The 20,023-nt window shown below is 32.2% G+C and overlaps 1 protein-coding gene across 3 annotated transcripts in view; it reads left to right on the top strand.

The window, feature by feature from the left end:
- SPAG16 (sperm associated antigen 16) overlaps positions 1-20,023 on the top strand; it is a 1,059,797-nt gene that overhangs the window by 787,279 nt on the left and 252,495 nt on the right. For all 3 annotated transcript variants that reach the window (XM_064373027.1, XM_064373029.1, XM_064373028.1), the window contains one exon: positions 10,179-10,305. In XM_064373027.1, coding sequence (XP_064229097.1) covers positions 10,179-10,305 — 127 coding nt within the window. The remainder of the gene's footprint in view (positions 1-10,178; positions 10,306-20,023) is intronic.

Below are 20,023 nucleotides of genomic sequence, written 5' to 3'. Positions count from 1 at the left end.
ATATTTTTTAGACAAAAAAACAATAAATTGGTAAAGAAACTGCAGAAGAAGAGGATATGGCCAGGGTAATAAATTCTGGGGGAGACACTAGGAGATATATGAGAGATGTAAAGCTAGTGGAAGATAAGGGCTACCTGGGGGAGATTATTTATTCATACCTATTGCAAGACTAAGTCCTCATGCCCTGGTACTGGGAAAGCACCTCTTGCAAAAGAATATTTAAGGCTTGCGGCCTGCAGGAAAGACAATTCAGCCATTATTTTTCTGAAACTCTAATTTCTCCAGTGCTTTCATATCAAAATAATCAATATGCCAATTTTGCATATTTGAGGATGATGCATCTTTTACTCCTTCAGATCATAAACCTATACTTCAGATGGAGCAGGTGACAACTGGCATTTAGATTTGACAGGAGCCAAAACTCAAAGAGCACCTGACTTCCTGAATGGTTTTACTCTTACTATTTTCTTTGTTGTACTAGACCTGAGCATCAGAAGGAAGATTACAGATTACTATGTATATTACACATTTTCTGAAACCCTTTAATCAGAGAGGAAATAACTTATCTCTCTCAACATTAGTTTGGAAAATACAAGGAAGGAATCTTATTGCTCCTACCTGAGCCAGATTCCTACCCCTTAAATAATAACTCCATCCAGAGAGATGAGTTTCTATGAGGGTACCAGCTACAGTGTAGGAAATGAGAGGCAGTTCTTCAAAAAAAGTGAGATAGCAAACATATTACCACTGGAGTGATCTTGGGCTGGGTAACCAAGCTAAGTGGAGCTACTCCAAATAAACCACAGTTTGAATTTGTTTCACTAAAATGTAGTCCTAGGGTCAGTGAAAAGGTTTTCAGGTGTTTAATCATTCTTCTGTCTAGGTCTCATTTCAAGAGCAATTTTTATATTGTCTTAGTGGTTTTCCTCTTTATTTCTTTTGATGCTTTTTGTTATATTTCAGACAGTTTTTTCGAAGTTTATAGCCAGTTGATTTTTAAATTTATTTTGTCCTGAAAGTACCATTTTGCTGAAGAATTCATAATTAAGTCCTTCATAGCATTTGGTGTGATTTCTTTAATCTCTACCATATTTTTAATTATCCCCTTTTCCCTGATGGTGCTTAATTATGACTTTAATCTTTGTGATTATTTTTGTCTGTTTTTGACAAACCTTTCAATTTTTCTGTCTATATATTCTTTTCAAATATCAGCTTTTGATTCTGTTGATGTTATCTTTTTTTTTTTACAACTTTAATTTTGCTTCTCCTCCAACATATATTATTTCTACTTTTTCTATTTCTTCTGTAGAACAGAACATCTTCAATTGAATTTTAATATATTTATTTTAATTTTCTCTTTTTATAAAATGCATCTGAAATTATAAATTTTCACTAATGATGGCTTTAGCTTCCCTCAACAAATATAATAAAAATTCCTTCATTTGGATTAATTCTGAGCACTGAACTCTGAGCTTTTCTTCCTGCTCAAATTCCTTTCTAAGAGCCTGCATAAAGTCAAGTCTACAAGCCATAACATCTTATTAAACAGGGCTTTTTTGACCCAGTATGCTGTGGCTTACTTTCCAACATGACTTTAGCATGGCATCACATGACAACTAACAGAACCTTTATCTTAACCTAAGCATTAGTTTCTACTGACTCCAAGTATTTAGACAAAGCTGAACTCTTTCAACCAATTGTCAATTAAAGAATCAGAAAACCCACCTATGAGTTTTAAGCCCCTACTTGAAGATGTCCTGCCATCTTGGGCCAAACCAATGTCAGTCTCCCATGTACTGATTTATTATTTTACCTGAAATTTCTGTCTCCCTGAAATGTAAAAAACCGACCTGTAGCCTGATTGCTTTGGGCACACTTTTACAAGATTTCTGAGACTGTGTTTCCCCAGCGCGTTATGACTCACGTGGACTCAGAATAAATCTCTTTACATATTTTGGCAGAGTTTCCTTTTATTTTTGTTTGTCACCAATTCCAAACTTGTAATTTACATTGTGTGTGTGTTTTTTTTTTCTTTTAGCTTCCAAACTTTATTTTAAAGCTTTGGTGTAATTTTTAGTTTCTAATTGCATCATTGTAATAAAATGTGACTATTATAACACTTTTTTATCATTTCTTGAAACTTATTTTGTGGCTCATCACATACTTCACATATATTTGATTATATTATATATTTGGTAAATACCGATTTCTGTTTTAGATCAAGCTTTGTTTTTTGAAGGGATGGTTAAATGTATAGATTTCCTTTTTTGCATTATCTGTCATTCTGATGGACTTGTATTATAATCTTCCCCACCATTTGGGAAAATAATAATTTATGTTTATACTCATGATAACTTTTTAAATATTTTAAAATGTCATTTGTCTTTATGTATACATTTATTAGTTACGCCTTGTGACTGGAGTATTCCCTTTATTATTCTTTAATAATAGACTCTAGTAAGTTTTTTTACTGTAGTTATTTTTTCTGACACTGACATTATTCTCTCAGCTTCTTAGAAATTGGTATTTAATAATTTTATTCCTTTATTTTCACTCTTGATTATTTGGGGAATTTTGTTATTGTTTCTGCTTGTTTTTAACGTTTCTCTTGTAAGTTGCACATAGTTGTATTGTTTTTTTTAAGCCATTTTAGTTGTTTCTTACTTTTAGTTGTTAAGTATATCTCATTTGTGTGTGTGTGTGTATGTGTATGTGTATGTGAGAGAGAGAGAGAGGGAGAGAGAGAGAGAGAAAGATATTTCTGGATTGGTATCACCATAACTTGTATTTTCTGTTAATCTTGTGGTATTTGCTTCTTTTTAACATTTCCTGAATTTTGTTTAATTAGGATAAGATTTAGATTAGGTTAGGGTTAGAATTAGAGTTAGAGTTTGGATTCAGCATTTTGTCTTTTATAGTCAACAGTTAACTTTGATTAAAAATTACTGAATTTTTAAATATTTGTGCTCACCATTATATATTTTGACACATACTATATTTAGGATTTTGCTCTTTTACAGTGAAATACAAACATTAATACTTCTTTCCATAAGATATTTAAATTTAACAACATTTTTAGTCATTGAATGAAAATGCATTCAATTCGAAGTGATATTTAAATAAGCATACAATTTTAGGTTGGGGTTTTTTCCCCCAGTACATTGAGGACATTATCCCACTGGTTCTAATATCTACTTTAAAAATCAACTGAAGTGTCTTTAAAATCTTTTAATAGTTTATCTGTAATTTTTCACTTGTAGATAAATTTCTCTTTGTCCATAGTATCCCACATTTTTTATTACACTGTGTTTAGTTGTGGTTTTATTTTTATGTATTATGCTCAATTTGTAGTGCAATATTGGTCTTGATGTCATATTTTGCTTCAATTCTGGAAAAGTTTCAGCTGTTACACCTTCGGATGCTGCTGTTGACTGTCTTTACATTATCTTCTTTTGTAATGCTTATAAAACATATATTAGAATACATAACCCCCACCCTCAAGTCTCTTAATGGTTTACATGCTTTTATCTTTTAATCTCTGTGTCAACAATCTAGCTAAATTTTCCGGATTGTAATATTCCACTCCACTAACTTTCTTTTCAACTTTGTCTAGAATAGGGTACACTCTGTCTATAGAGCTCTGTTTCTTCAGTAACTAACATTTTAATTCTCTTGGTTTTCTCAAGGCATTTTAGACTGTGTTTGTTTCATTTCTTTCTTTCTTTTTTTTAATGAGTATTACCTCTTTATTCAAATCTTTGAAACTCATGCTTTAAAATCTTTTTCAGGATTTCATAATTTTAATCTATACAGATCATCAATTTTATTTTCCAGTTACTGACTGTATTAGCTTTAGATCTTTTTGCATGTTATGGAAATTTTTTGGTAGCTTCTTTTAAGTAAGTAAAAGTCTGATTCTCTCTTTAAACTCCCTTTATTTCTCTTGCTCTTTCTTTATGCTTCCACTTCCATAACTTTCAGTATTGTAGCTATCTCCTTTGTCCCATGCCTCCCAGGCCACTAGCTCCAGAGTGTCCTAGGATAGGCTTTACGTTTACGATAGAGGAAACCTGTCCTTTGGTTTTGAAACCAAAGATTTAGTCGCTGAGTGTGCTGATTGGTCCAGATCCAGGCTGTGAGACTGTGTATTAAGTCTAGAGTCCTTAAATGTATAGATTCACAAAAATTGTGGCTTCAAACAGCGTTGGCCAGCAACTTTTGTCAGCTTCATTTTGTCAGGAAATCTTATATCAGCCATGGTTTTAGCAGTAAGTTGATGTTTATCTTCCATCTGACACAAAGCTCTTTCAGTCTCTATTATCATCCCATATAAGCTGAATGACCAGTCTGCTTCCAAACCCAAAGCTAAGAGCCTATGTTTTCATCCCTATTCTCTATTTTGTGTTTCTGTTCTGTTTTACTTAGTGTATAGTATGCCTGTTATCCTGCTATGAAACTCTTCAAGGCTTTATACTTTTAAAAGTCATTTTTTAGCCCCACTCTGTCTTTGAGACATAGTGCAGGTTAGTGACTCTGAAGCCAAACAGCTTTAAATCCTGGCTATTTCTTTTTTAACTTTGTGAACTGTAGGCAAGTGAATTAAGGTTTCTGTTGTTCAGTTTCCTCATCCATAAAATGGAGGTGATTACCTATTCCATCATAGTTTTGGGTTTTGGTTTTTTTTTTTTTGTATTACCTGTTATATGCATGTATGTGTTTACAAATGCTTGGAACCCTGAGTGACACATAGTAATTACCCAATTAGTGTTAGCTATTGCTAGTTTTTAATTGTCTTATTTTGTCATGTTTTAAGATCATCTTGACTCAGAGTCCTTCCATAAGTTATTTAATTCTTCTAGAATATATTTAGTTTTATATTGTGAGGTTGAATCATAGTTTGACTCATCATGTAATTGTGAGAATCAGCTGTGACATTATTTGCAGATATTTTATAAGGTAAGCTATAAAGTATACAAATGTATGTTTTGAGTCTTATGATCACAAAAACATTTTTTTTCTGAGTTTTAGTTCATTTAAATTTCTATGTTTTTGAAAAAAAATCCTTTTAAATTACATACAATTAATATTGAATACTCTCTATTTTCTTTATATTTATTCATTCAATTAGTGATTTAAAACCAAATACCTAAAATGTAGCAGGAACTGTGCTGGGTGCTAGAGATTCATTGTTACAGAAAGAGCTCCAGACCTAAATGGAAACTTCTTTGAGAGCTTTCCATGCAAACACATTTAGTACCCTCTTATTCCCAATATCAGTACTTGTACCAGTGACGTATTTTAAAGTCTCATGAGACTGGGCACAGTGGCTCATCCTTGTAATCTTAGCACTTTGGCAGGCCAAGGTGGGAGGATCGCATGAGGCCACAAGTTTGAGACTGGCCTGAGCAACATAGCAAGACCCTGCCTCTAAAAAAATTTATAAATTAGCTTGGGGTTTTGATAAGTATCTGTAGTCTCAGCTACTTGGGAGGATGATGTGGGAGGATCACCTGAGCCCAGGAGTTTGAGATTATAATATCGAAGTGCACTCCACCCTGGGCAACGGAACAAGACTCTATCTCAAAAATAAAATTAAAAAGTGAAGTAAAATAAAATACATTAAAATATCATGAAATAAATGAAATAAATTGTAATATGTTTGTCAATGATATTTGAAAAATACATAACTTATCTTTGAGGAATTTAATTATTTATATTATTTACATTTAAAGTATTAAAGGATTATAAACATACAAAATACTTTTTTATAAATGATAAATATAGGTCCTCATTTAATCATTGTACATGTATATTATATACTTCTAATTAATGTAACCACAATTTGGCATAAATTTTTCCAGTTTTACGTTGGTTCTATAATTGTTATTTTAACAACTTTATAATTATTTATCTAAGGTATTCATTTACTCATTCTACAATTATCTAATGAACCTGAACTATATTTAATTCTAGGTCACCAGAATGTACTGCTAACAAAACAAAGTTCTTTCACTTGGTGTTTACAGCATTCTCACATATACACAGTTGATATAAAACCATTCATTTAATTTTTATAGTATGCAGTATGACACTTTGAAAGGAGAATGTTATATGTATCCTATTGTTGAGCCTTGAGGAACCATGGTAGAAAGGAAGCAATGTCCTGGGCCTAAAATGTTTTTATTATTCAGTAAATCAACTTTCCAAAGAAAAATGTAATTATATATGTAATATATATGTATATAAAACCCAGCAAATTGAACCAAGAAACTACTTAGCTAATTCATCAGGATGAAGTCTCAAAGTACAATCAAATTGGACCTGAGTCTTCCAAAATAGATTAATACCCTATTTCTTCTAGAGATGCAATATAAATACATAGGGACTTTGCTATAAAATTATATTATTATATAATATTTCTTAACCTATCAGAGAAATAGTCCTGTAATCCTAAAAGTTATGATAATGTCCAAGTTTGAAACATTTGTTTAAAAAAATTATACAAAACCATCAGATATGTTTGTATTAAGGAATACTATTGGTTTATAAAATAGTATTTTAATTATTTAAATTATTAATGGCCTCATTAGCATTCCAGTTTTCTTCTTTTCTTTCTTTGTTTTACCATATATACATATTTGGAACCTCTGTGCAGAGAGATAATAGTTCAGTCTGCTTGTCTCTCTGCAGCCGTTGATTCCAAGTTAGTGTGCAAGTTGCCTCAAGCAGGTTTCTGAATCCACAATAGCCCATTAATTATTTATAAATAATGCTACAATACTTTTTTCATAATACATTTTTCTTTAATTTATAACAAAGTTCAGAAGTAGTGTTAGAAGTTTCAAAAGTTTGAACCATTTTTTGATCCTTGATACCTATTACTAAATTTTTCTCTGATAAATTAGCAGCAGCCTAGATGAAGCTAGATTGGTCTTGTGTTCCTCTACTCTCTAACTTATTATTAACTTCATGTCTATATGGTTTTCTCATTATAGAATCTTTAATTTGGTGATGGGAGGCTTAACAGAGGCAATTAGGAGTGATGACTATTCGTTTTCATCTCAGCTGTGCCCTTTGTTTACTTTGCTAAATTCTACTGCATTATTTAACTCATTTGAGTCTTGTGACCACAAAACAGTTTCTTGAGCTTCAACTCAGTTAATATTTCCTTATTTTTAAAATGAATTATTTTAAATCACATAGAGTCAACATTGATTACTCTTTATTCCCTTTATATTCATTCATTCAATTGTTTATTCAAAGACCAAATGCCTAACATGTAGTAAGAACTCTACTGGGTGCTGAAGATTCAGTGTTACAAAAACAGTCATAGATCTCCATCTGAACTTCTTTGAGAGCTTTCTGCACATCCACCTTCAGTACCTTCCCATCCTCGGGATCAGTAGTGCTACTATCAGTGACAACCAGAATTGTATTTTAGAGATTCCAAGCCTCTTGAGTCTTGACTCTCATTGAGATTGTCAATGAAATCTCACCTATCTTTAAAACCATTTTCTTTGAAATATTTATTAATTTAGGTTAAATGCCTACCTATAGCTTGATTGTCATAAATTGTATATAAAATGATTTTTCCCCAGGTTGTCAACTAATCTCCTTCCCACATCTCTTTATCTCTACATCCCTCAAAACTCACGCTACACCATTTGGATTAACAACATTCTAGTTTCTTCTGTCTCAAGGAAGGAGATTGACAGATGGCCCTCCAATTTTCTTGAAATGAGAGAAATAACAAGGGTACAGAGCATTAGAATGTTCTAAGTATCTGTTCTAGATTCTCTGTCTTTTCCATTGCTTTCTGTCTTGTAAGTGATTTACAACCCTCAAGGTTAGAATTAAAATTCACCTCAAGACTGCTTTGGAAGGACTGGACCAAAATAAAACTTTTAGGTAAGGTTTGAGGAAGCATTACTCATCTATCAGCTCAACAAATATTTTTTTGAGCTCTCCTATGCTCCAAACACTGTAATAGGCACTACATCTGCCTCACTAGCTAACTAGATATATAGCTAAGCTGTTCTTCCAGTATCAAGCATCTTTCAGTTATTCAATCTGAACACAAATTTATTACTTAAAACGTTATTATATTCATTTTACCACAATGCATACGTTGTCATGGCTTTTAAGTTTCTAAGGCAATGGGAAAACTCTAACTAAAGGATGTTAGTTGTTCAAAATTGCTTAAATTTGTTATGTACTAGTTTATTAATGAAGCATTTCGCACAGTACCTGGATCATTAAAAGCATTTAATAAATATTGACTTAGTTTCACATTATCAAACTATTGACCTTGACCATCTGACAGCAATAAAAGTTTTAAGTATTAAATGAAAAAATATCAAAACTCTTTACCTATTCATTTTGAACCAGTAAAAATAATGAAACAATTTTTTATTTTAAGTATACTTCCTCAAATTTTAATATTCAGTGGGATAAAATATACTTTAAGATCGTTTTTAATTCACAGACTCCAGACCAAAAAAAGAACATCAAGTCCATCACCTGCTTGCAGTGACAGGTGCATACAAATTAAATTCCAATGAAAACCTATCTACTCTGTTCCCAAAATTGAAATAAATTTCCATCCTCTGACTTCTATAAGATAATTGAAAGCCCTTATATTTGGAAAGAATTCTTTCTAATTTCTAACATTAATATTCCATGCTAATACCGAGAACTGCTCTTTCCTTTTCTGAAACGAAATTCACTGATTCCTCACAATTCTTATAATACATGTTTACCTATTTGAGGACAGTCCAAGTTCTCCATGTTCCTTTTAAGTCATAAAAAAGATTAAGCATCTCATTTATTAGATTGGGACAAGGCTATTGTATTACTGTTCCAGTGGCAACAGTTAGAGAATTTTGAAACTAATTGCATTCATCGCCTTACTGGTGTGTTTAGAGAAAAACAATGAATCCACTTAAACTGTAAAACAGGATGTACTTTTATTTTACAGAAAGAATTCAGCAGTAAGAGAAAATATGTGAGCTAATTCAAAATGATATGGAAAATTATATGATAATTATTATCTTTAACATTTTAAAAATTGTAGGGAGAAAATGAGAGGATGGTTTTTAAGTTGACATTAAAAGATTTGAACTGCAGCTGAAAGGGAAACTGTACATTAGATTGGAAACAGTATATTGATGTATTATAAACATAATTGATCATTTTAATGTGACCAATACTCATTTAATTTGTGAGTGGACGAATAAATTAAATGATCAGAATGATGAGAATAAGCGAAGATTATGAGTTGCTGGGGAGCAGAAACCCCATTTATTCACCAGCATATCCCCATGTCCTGTCATAAAGTAGATGCTCAATAAACATTTCCTGAAAGACCAGCAGGAGGCATGTAGACAGACCCTGGGCTCTGAACTGATGAACCTGGGCTGCTGCTACTATGCTGGAAAAGTATCTTTCCCCACCTTCTATTGCCATGCAACTTCAATCCATCCACCCTTCCATTTTCTATCCCTTTTATCCAATTATCTTCTTCCTTGTTCCACTACATGTTACCAAAGCAAGCCCAACTGTGTTTCTTGAGAATTTTGACTAGCAGACTACAATAGGCACCATTTTATTGCCATCAACATCACTTGGTCCCTGTCATTCTACCTGCTATGATGATATTCTTCTCTCATCATGTCCAGTTTGCCTCCTACCTCTGTTTTTATTTTTTTCTCTATTTGAGGTATAAATTATGAATGCTAACTAATTGCAAGCATAAAAGCTGAGATGTGCATATGATATAATTTTCCCACATTCACAGTTTTTAAGTGTTACATATATCATATGCATGACATGTGATATATGTATATATAGGCAAATTATGAGTGTATATGTTTTTGTTTTGTTACATCTTCTAAAGTAGTTAAAATGAAAATGCTTGCCTGAAACGTTTTCTCCAAAAACTTAGTGTAGGATTTCATATATTAAGAATATTATTTTAAATAATTTATGTCCAAAATAAAGTTATTAACAACTACTTTTTAGTTGAGAGGAATGTAATCTTATGGCTGTAATAAAATTGTAACAATTACATTTTGTCTGTAAGTTACCAAAAATATTTGTATATGTGTAGTGTATGTGTGTGTGTGTGTGTGTGTGTATGTGTATAGTCATTTTATTTTTGTTTATCTTATATTTTGTAGGGTCACATGATAGCATCCTGTGATGCCTGTGGGGTTACAAAGCTATGGGACTTTCGGAAGCTGTTACCAATTGTGTCCATAGATATAGGTCCAAGTCCTGGCAATGAGGTGAATTTTGATTCATCAGGTAGGATCATTTTTATCTAACGTTTCTGACTAAGCTAATAACAATATTTGTTTTGAAACTATTTTATTTCTGCTTCAATGTATATATTTCTATGTAAATTTCTGTTCTTAATATTATATTACAATGTGTTACATTATATTTTAACATATTATATATAGTGTGTCATATGAAAGCATTATATTCATCATATATTTAAAGTCAGAAATAATAGAGGAGATAATATGTACTAATCTAGGTAACAGGTTTGTTAGCAGTGCCATGCAAATTGTTTGAGCCTACATTCCTCAGAATCACCATCCAAGGTAAGCAAATTGGATTTTCTAAAGGCAGAATAGCTGACAGTAGAGAACAAAAGATTAGCAAAAATGAACTTGAAACATTTTTAATGTAGTAAATTAGTGTTAAAAATTTAATGTTACCCCATACTGTCTAGATTTTATAATTAATTTGAAATAAATATTTATCTTATTGTTGCAATTATGTGCTCTTCATTCTATAATGTTATTTTATTATATTTAGCTTTTATTATACAGTGATATAAATATTAGAAATTAGATACAATATTTTATCTTTGCTGATGAGGAATAGTGTAGCAGCTGATTTTATGAAACACAATAATTCCATTTGTACATTTATAAGGTTAAAAGTACAGTTGTATCTGCATCTTTAATGATAGAGTTTACTAAATAATGTATATGTGTTATTGAATAATATATTTTTTCTTTGCTAGTATGATACATGTTTTAAACTATTTTAAGTTTTGAGAATATTTTGAATCTTTGAGCATTATTTGTGGTAAATCAAAGTTGTGGAGAAAGCAAATACTTTGATTTTAAATAAGGAAGTAAAGAATAAATATGACGAAAATATTTTATTTGTTAAGATCGTCCATATTAATTCTTTAGTCCAAAAAGTATGAATATGCCAGGAGTAATTCTAGAGTCAGAAGATAACTGTGTTTTTCTTGGGACTGGTTTCATAATATTGCCGTTATATATCTGCAATTTAAAAAATGGTAAGTTTGTCTTCTCAACAAACTTTAAGTTATATTGCCATTACAGGTTGGCATATGAACCACCTGGTAACAATGGCTTCTTTGAAAATGTTTCAAAATAAAAGAATTTCATTTTATACCGCAAAAGCCTATTAAAGTTAAATTTATAGTTTTTGACATGTGAAATCTACATTGACAACATAGCTCTAAAGGAGCTTTACAGCTTTCACTTGGTTTTCATAAACGTTTCACATCCTTAAATCCCATCTTGTTATCCTGAGCTAGCATTCAAGTATTCATGTCTTTGAATTTTGAACTCTGAAATTTCAAAACTTTTGGCTGTACTTTCTAATAATAGAAGTTAAAAGGTGCTTTGAAATACCATACAATTAATATTAGCCATATATTTTATTGTCATTAACTATGTTGCCACTTGTTCTTTACCATCCTTGTCATCCAGCCCAAAAGTTATTTGCATAGTCAGATAAACAAGACTTTAAATAAATATCAGTACCTATGTTCTGTTATACAGGTCAGTGTGATTTTAAGGTCCTTGATACAGAAAACCTATTTTCTTTTCTCCATGACTGAAATATACTTGGTAATACACTAATATTAAGAAAAGTATAAGAATCAGCAGTGGAACAGCAAAAAACATCAAAGACAACACGTATAAACGAGGGACTCTACTAATGAAAACACTTTATCAGTTTCAAGGAATGTGATTTCAACCTGACCTTCCCATCCTTTGACTCTTTCTTTAAGGAACCTGCCATAATTAATTTTAGTTCTCTGTGTGTGAGAAATTACTGTCATAAAGATTTTCTCATTGAATAATGAGGAATCTGTGCTTCCGTACGGGACAAGTCCTCAATGACTCTTCATTTTAAAAAGGTTGAAATATATCAAAAGTTGGAGAAACTAGGGAAAGCAAACATAAAGTCTAATGAGAGAATAAGAAAGAAGTAAAAATCACAAAGTTAAACCAGAAATTATGTTCATCTCAAGAGAGTAAAGAAGAGTGCAAATCAAGAGCAAAACAAAATTGAAATACGGATGGGGCACATAGGTCTCTTCTAATTGGCATTTATTCAGGAAAAAAATTATTTAAAAGAGAAGTATAACAAAATTGTATCATGAAAATATGAGAATAAAATCAAATCTGATTTTGTAGTCTCAAAATACACATTCATTTGAATATATCTTTATTTCAGTGGCAAGCCAATATAAGCCTATATGATACAATCATTTTCCAAAAAAGCAAGAGTATAATTGACACTATTGTCAATAATGAACATTTATTGAGGGCTCACATAGTTAAGTTATGCCTAACCGTGTTTTCTAGTCAAAACTCTGTGGCAGAATTAAATTGTGCAGTGATATATACCTAGTGCGTTATTTGCCACAACTTACATAATGTGAGACCAGGCAATGCTCGGCTGTCTCCGCCGTGCTCTAGGACTATTGAAAACACACAGGTAATGTCATCATACTATTACGTAACACATGTGGAACTATAAATAGCATCCTGTCTGAGATAATTCATATAAGAAATGTGAGTGTATTAAATACTTTAAGTGGCCATTATACAAACAAAAGTTGCTAATAATATTTAGTGCCTCTGGATCAGATTAATTTAAGGGCATCTCAAGATTATGAGGCGTACTGTTTAAAAAGAGCTGTTTTCTTATGAAACGACTGATCTTTATGAATAAGGGATTTTTTATCACTGCAAATTCAACACAATATAGAAATAATTTGGAAGGGAGAGTCATTAAAAAGGCTGAAACTGTTATCTATAATCTTAGATTTCAAATTTTCATGTATAACAAAATTGTCTCATTATTTATGAACCTCATAAGTAAATATTTGTATTTTGGATTTATAAAAGTATATCTGTTCTAATAAACAATAATACCTTATCTATCTTAAAATAGAGATTACCACAGAGTATTATTTTTAAACTGTAGCTTTGGCAAAAATGTGGAAAAATCAAAGGTGGAGAAAAAGAATATAGACTATAATTCAGACCCTTCGGTTTAATCATATTTTCAGCACCTTTTAGACTTTAGGCACATGACCTATTTCTCCTAATGGAAATAAGGAAGGAGACAATTGCCTTTCAGTGTTCTAATGTGGATGATGATATTCAAAGGGACTATGATATTCTATAATAAAGAACTCTCAGCATAGTCATCTACCACATTTTATCCTAGTGCTGAAGGAGTCTGAGAGGTCAACTCATTCACTTTAGGTATGACAGAAAACAGTCAACATATTGGTGCGTAAGAAAGATGCCTGAGGCTGTGTGCCACTGTAGAAGGTTTCTAGGGGAAGCATAAATATTAATACACAAATAGTAAAAGAAGGATTAAAACCTCATTTTTATGTAATATTAAAAATTACTTAAATAGTTCATCAGTAAAGATATATGTAATATGATATATACATATGTATTTTCATTTGAAAGTTATAAAGATATATGAATCACCACTTAAGAGTTTAGCTTTTTCTGTTGCTGTAAAAAATCAGCCCCTCACGCATTTAAAAAAAGTTGTGTGTGGCGGAGCATTATTTACATAATGTTTTATTATCAAAGACATTGCTTGTGAAAAGCACAGATTATCTGTGTTTATAGATACATACATATAGTAGGATATATTTATAACCCAAGTGTTTGTAAAGGGATAAGTGCTCCTTTCTCATTAAACAGAGAGCCTCCTGGTAATATAATGCTGCCTAAATAGTATCTCTGACTTGGCATACTCAAAATGCCATATGTTTTATCATTCAAAAATTTATTGCTGCTTCAGAAAATGTTAAATGGAATTGCATAGTGAAAGTAATAAAAACGAACTGTGAGAATTTATACACATACTTTTCTACATCTCTCATTTCGCCATGTTTATGTAGTTTAGCAATATTTTGCTCTCCTTTGTAAAACTAATTCCAGTAAATTTGCAAAGAAGTCACATCCTAAGTCCTAAGAAAATGCAGAAGTTGAAGTTTGAGCCAGATGGGGACTTTCCAGTAGAAAGCTTATCAGTATCGGATCATTAAAATGAGCGGTTTCCTAGCATTATAGTCTCCACAATCAGAACCACAATACAAATGCTAAAATGAGATGAAAAATATGTGACTCCATTCAAAGTGCAAAATGTACCAGACCCCCCTCCAGTTTTTTATGATACGACATGATAATTCTAAAATCTTTGGTTCAAATTTGATTTATCAGTTTCTCCTAGAAAAGACTACAGTTCATCATTTTTTATTCAAAAGGCAATTTGTAGTTAATTCCCTCTAATAGAAACAGTGTAGTGTAATGGAGAGACATTCATTTAGAAATTGGAAGCCCAAATTTTGATATTTCCCTCCACTACTTAGTAGCAAAATGATCTTGACAAAATTTTCAAATATTTCGGAGCCTCAGAATTTTTGTATTTAAAATTATATAAATCTATAGGGACTTTCAGTTCCAGCCAAGATGAAGTTACAGAGACCAACCAGATTTATTCCTAACCTGAACTAACCAGACTTATTCCTAATCTGAAACAACTGAAAGAAACAAAAATGTATGTACATACAGGAAACAAGGGCTTTCAGGCATGTAATATTTGGCAATAAAAAACAGTAATACCTGAGAGAGAGAAAGTAAACAGGGCGAGTGCTGTGACTGTCCAGAATATAGCTTGGAGAAAGTTTATGTATTTCAACTCAGGGGTGGAAGGACTTTTGGCAGACTGCCAGAGTTGAAGAGCCGGTTGGTAGTCCAGGAAAGCCAAGGCAGCTTGAGTTTGCAGGACAGGATACAGAAGAGGAATGAGCCACACACACAGAAAGATCTGCAGAGTCCCCTCCAGTCTTCAGCTGGCTAAGAGTCAATATATGAAAGCTTGAGGCGAGAAAAAAATCTACCTTAAGAGTTAGAAGGAAAATCCCAAGAGCTTACACAGGCCTAGAAATAATTTGTGTTCCCACCAAGAGTGCAAAAACTTTGCAATTCAAAAGGATGGTAGCTAAAGCAGGTGTTGGCCAGCTTGGCCTCTTTTCATATATGAAGCTTTATTGGAACACAACCTCGCCAATTTATTTACATATTCTCTATGGCTGTTCTCAAACTAAGACAGCAAGGTTGAGTATTTGCAGCAGAGATATATGGCCTCCAAAGCCTAAAATTTTACTTTTTTTTTTTCTTTTTGATATGGGGTCCTATGATATTGTTCAGTCTGGTCTGGATCTCTTGGATGCAAGCAATCTTCCTGCCTCAGCCTCTTGAGAAGCTAGGCAGACAGGCAGGTGACACCATGCCTGGGGTACCCTAAAGTATTTACTATCTTGCTCTTTACATAAAAATAAATTGCTGAGTTACAGTGCTCAGAAGAATATTGCCTCCATAGTGAAGCAACATTAACCCACACCTCTGGATCTGGTCCTTCACTAAAGTCTTTTGAACCATAGGGTTGGTTCATGTATTGACCTATTTAATTCTTATCACAGTTTTCAACTGTTTTATAGATGAGAAAACTGAGAGACAAAGACAATAATAAGCCCATTGTCACCTAGCTGATTAAATGTGGAGTTGAAATTCAAATCCAGAGTCTAAATCCAGAGACTAAAATCTTTAAGTTTATATTATTCTGATTCTTATTCTAATAATAGTATTTGGCATTATATTGATACATGACATCTATTAGGAGAAATGAATCAATTACTTTGAATATTGAAATAGTCCCATTACTGACCACTTGGCGATAGTTGATTGAAAGCTAAGACACGGAATCCTGTTATTGACATTAGTTTTCAATTCGTTGTCTCCGGAAGAAAAAAACGTAAAAGACAATCTCTCTAGTATTATCTTCTGGGTTTCTGATATGTCTTGTGTGCAAGAGGCATCCTAATTACCTATGTGTTCCTCCTGGGAACTAGAACTCCACCCTACACCCCAGTGTACATTCCTATTCAAGGAATTAGGGCTGAATTATGCCAGCACCTCCAGAGCACTTTGTTGTCTTTTATTTAAGGCATGGTCTGCTTAAAAATAAATATTAAAAACTGAAATAGGAAAAGAAGAAAGTGGACCGGGCCAGGCATGATGGCTCACACCTGTAATCCCAGTACTTTGGGAGGCTGAGGAAAGAGGATCTCTTGGCCAAGAGTTCAAAACTAGACTGGGCAACACAGCAAGACTTGATTTCTACAAAAAAATTTTAAAAAATAGGCAGGTATGTGGCACAACGGTGGTCCCAGCTACTCAGGAGGCTGAGATGGGAGGATCCCTGAGCCCAGGTTGCAGTGAACTATAATCCTGCCACTGTACTCCAGCCTGGGTGACCAAATAAGACCTTGTCTCTAAAAAATCAAGTGAGAGAGAGAGAGAGAAAGAGAGAGAGAGAACGAGAGAGAGAGAGAGAGAGAGAGAGGGACGGAGGGACAGAGGAAAGAAAATAGGCCAACTTGTTTTATCTCAAAAGCATAAGGCAGAGCCAAACTAAGATGCTCCTTCTAAGAACAAGCCCGTTCTACCATATCTGGACACAGAACTGTAAGGGGAGAGGATAAAATACAAGAGAGAAAGGGTGACCAGGTGATCTTACTGAATTATTTTATGATCCCATTATTTCATTCCCTGTTGAGTGGCCCTATTGTATATGCAAATCCATTTTGTTCTTAAGTAGAATTTTGACCTCACTGATCCTGGAGAAAGGAACTGGAGAAACGGAAGGATGTCAGACTATGTAGCTCTATGGATAGGCAAGTCTATGACTAATACCTGGAATGAGGTATACTATGCTCCAGGAATCGTGCTTCCTTTTTTAATCATCACAGCACATGAGTTGGGTTTCCTTCCTCCCATTTTAAAGTTTTAAGAGATTTTATTACGTGTGTATATTAAAAAATACACATGTTCTTACAGTTCTGTGAAAGCCTGAATTGGATTTCATTAAAACGTAATTTTAATGTAAATGTAAATTAGGAACTGTATGGAGAAAAATTGGAAATTTATAGGGACTGGTATTGTGCTTTATCCGTAAATTTAACTGTGTTTCACTTTGATTTTGTTTTCTTATCCCCTAGGCTAGTAGCAATTTTATTTATCTGCCAGCACATGTGGAAAATAATGTGCGAATAATAATGGGGATACCTTGAGAACTTTAAAAAAAATTACCAGAAATATATTAATTTAGGGATAATAGTCATAGTTGTACAGTGTTATAACCATAAACATGTTCTGATTTGTCTAATGTCCATTCTGATTGGTTGGTGATTATGCCATATCAGTTATTAAATATTTAGACTATCATCCCAATGATGGTTCATAAGTTATGAGAACCAAAATGCATTTTAATTACATGATTTATGATATATTAAAGTTACTGACTTCTACAAAATAGAATTTATACAGGAAACTAAGTCTTGTTCCTTTCTGATATCATGTTTGAAATGTTGTATGCTTAATTTAATGATAACATCATTGCACAAATTATGAATCCTCCCCTTTGTAATTTTCTTCACAACTTTAGACATAATGTTTTGAGATCCCCAATACCCACAAATCTTTTATCTGTGTCTGGACTGAATTTTCAGAAACATTGAGAACTTATTCATGTCTCATGAGTCAGAAAAGCACATTTGAGTCAAGAACAAACAAGGGTCTAAAGAATAAAATTGTTGTTCATCTGTGATTTGTAATATGAAATTGAGCAGGAAACTTAACCTCTCTTGACCTCAACTTTATCATGAATAAAATACAGGGTTTGGATTAGGTGACTTCATCAATTGGGTTTACAGCCTAAGTTTTAAACAATTTATTATTGTATTTTTTCCTATGTTTAGAATAATTAGAACATGATATCCTGAGTCAAAAATAATATTCTAAAATAAGATATTAATGTTCTTTATGCTATTTAAAACCTGAAAATAAAATATCAAAATGTAAGTAAAACATTCCACTTTTCCTTGATCCAAAACAGAAATAAAATTTGATACAAAAATTATCATTGAAAAATTGAGCCCCAAATATAAATGGCAGCTGTATTGCTCAGCAAGACTAAATTGTTGTTCTTGCATACCCCACAACACAGTCTGTGTAGCAATATGAATTTTGAGCAGAAAAAAAATCCAAATTTTAATAAATTAAATTAATGACAGGACTATATAAGAATCTGACTCATTCTGATTAAATAAGAGCAAAAACATAAGTGTCATTTGTTAATTCCTCAATTTTGGGTACTATTTTTAAAATAAGCATATTTACAAATTTTTGTATAGTGCTCCGATACAGTTACACCACATGAAAGTATACTTAATATAATTGTAATATTATAGGTATAGACAATCAAAAGGTGCTTGGAAATATTTTCTTAAATATTTCCTTGGGTATTGCTTACAAAGCAACTATATAGTGATGTACACAGTTATGTAAAAACAATTTAAATCTAGCACATGCCCAAATAATGATGAATTCTAAATTAGTATAATCATATTTAGTGAAGATTTATTTTGTGGTGTTTATGTAAGAAACATTTTTAAAGGCATTTACAGTAAATATATGTATATTAATGATGTGATAATGCCAAATTGTTTTTCAGCACATTTAAGAAATTCAGAAAGATTTGTATCTATGTGGCAAGTATGAGAAATTAGTTGCATAACTATACACATCTTAATATCATCTAGGCAGGAAAATACTCCAGTGCATATAGTTAGCTATGCTGATATACTTGCAGATATAATAAAAATTACATGTATATGCCAGCATAGGTCATTTTGAAACATGAAAAGATCACATTCTTCATACATACTTTGATCAATAGAAATAAATTTGTATAAAGAAAGAAGACATCATTAGACCTTACTTTTTTTTTCTAAAGAACAGTTTTTATATTTAAGAGCAATGTGTTATTTAAACCTAATAGCATATACTAGTCGTTAGATCGAAAATCAGTATTTAAAATTTGCAGTGCACACATAGTGCATGACCCAAAGTCAAGTAGCTCAAGAATTCGTCTTCTTTTTAATAGACTGTGTATACAAAATTGAATAGATAATCATCTTTAGTCTGCAAAGCTGATACTTTTTAATAGGATAATTCTTTAAGGGAAGCTGTAGTTCAACAGATGCGCAAATCATCCCAGAACAAATAGCACACTACTCTTGGAGATGGAGCCTGCACAGTTGGCACTTGTGATTACTTGCAGTTATATTTATCTAAAATTGAATTTCAAACTACATTCAAATATGATTTACTCAAATCTGATTGCACTCGGAAGTATATTTTCTCACTTGTTCTATAAGAGAAATGTAAATAAAAATTGTTTAAAATTATCTTCATGTAACATCCTCTACTATGCACTCTATCACCCAAAGAAAAAGTAATTGAAAGGAATAAATAGTGTATTGTTATTATGAAAATCAATACCGTGTAAATAGTGTGAAATAATGAGTTTTATAAGCATCTTTGAATAATCGGTATACATTTCAGACCATGTCTTCTATCCAAAAATGTTATCATTCCCTCTCTTGTATTTTTGTTGGTCTGATGATGGGAATTATGTTAACTCAGTTGACAAATATCTAATGTAAGCCAGGCACTGTTCTAAATTCTAGGATTCAGTGATAAAGAGATAGGTAATATTCTATTTACAAAGTAAATGGAAACAATAGACATGAATTTGCAGGTAATGACTATGAGTATTGCAAACAAACTGTTCCCACATGTTATAT

The sequence above is a fragment of the Aotus nancymaae genome, unplaced genomic scaffold (genome assembly GCF_030222135.1).
Source record: "Aotus nancymaae isolate 86718 unplaced genomic scaffold, 86718_ANA_hifiasm-v0.15.2.pri h1tg000008l, whole genome shotgun sequence".
Taxonomy (NCBI): Eukaryota; Metazoa; Chordata; class Mammalia; order Primates; family Aotidae; genus Aotus; species Aotus nancymaae.
The sequence above is the reverse complement of the archived record's forward strand: the minus strand, read 5'-3'. Positions and strand labels throughout refer to the sequence as shown.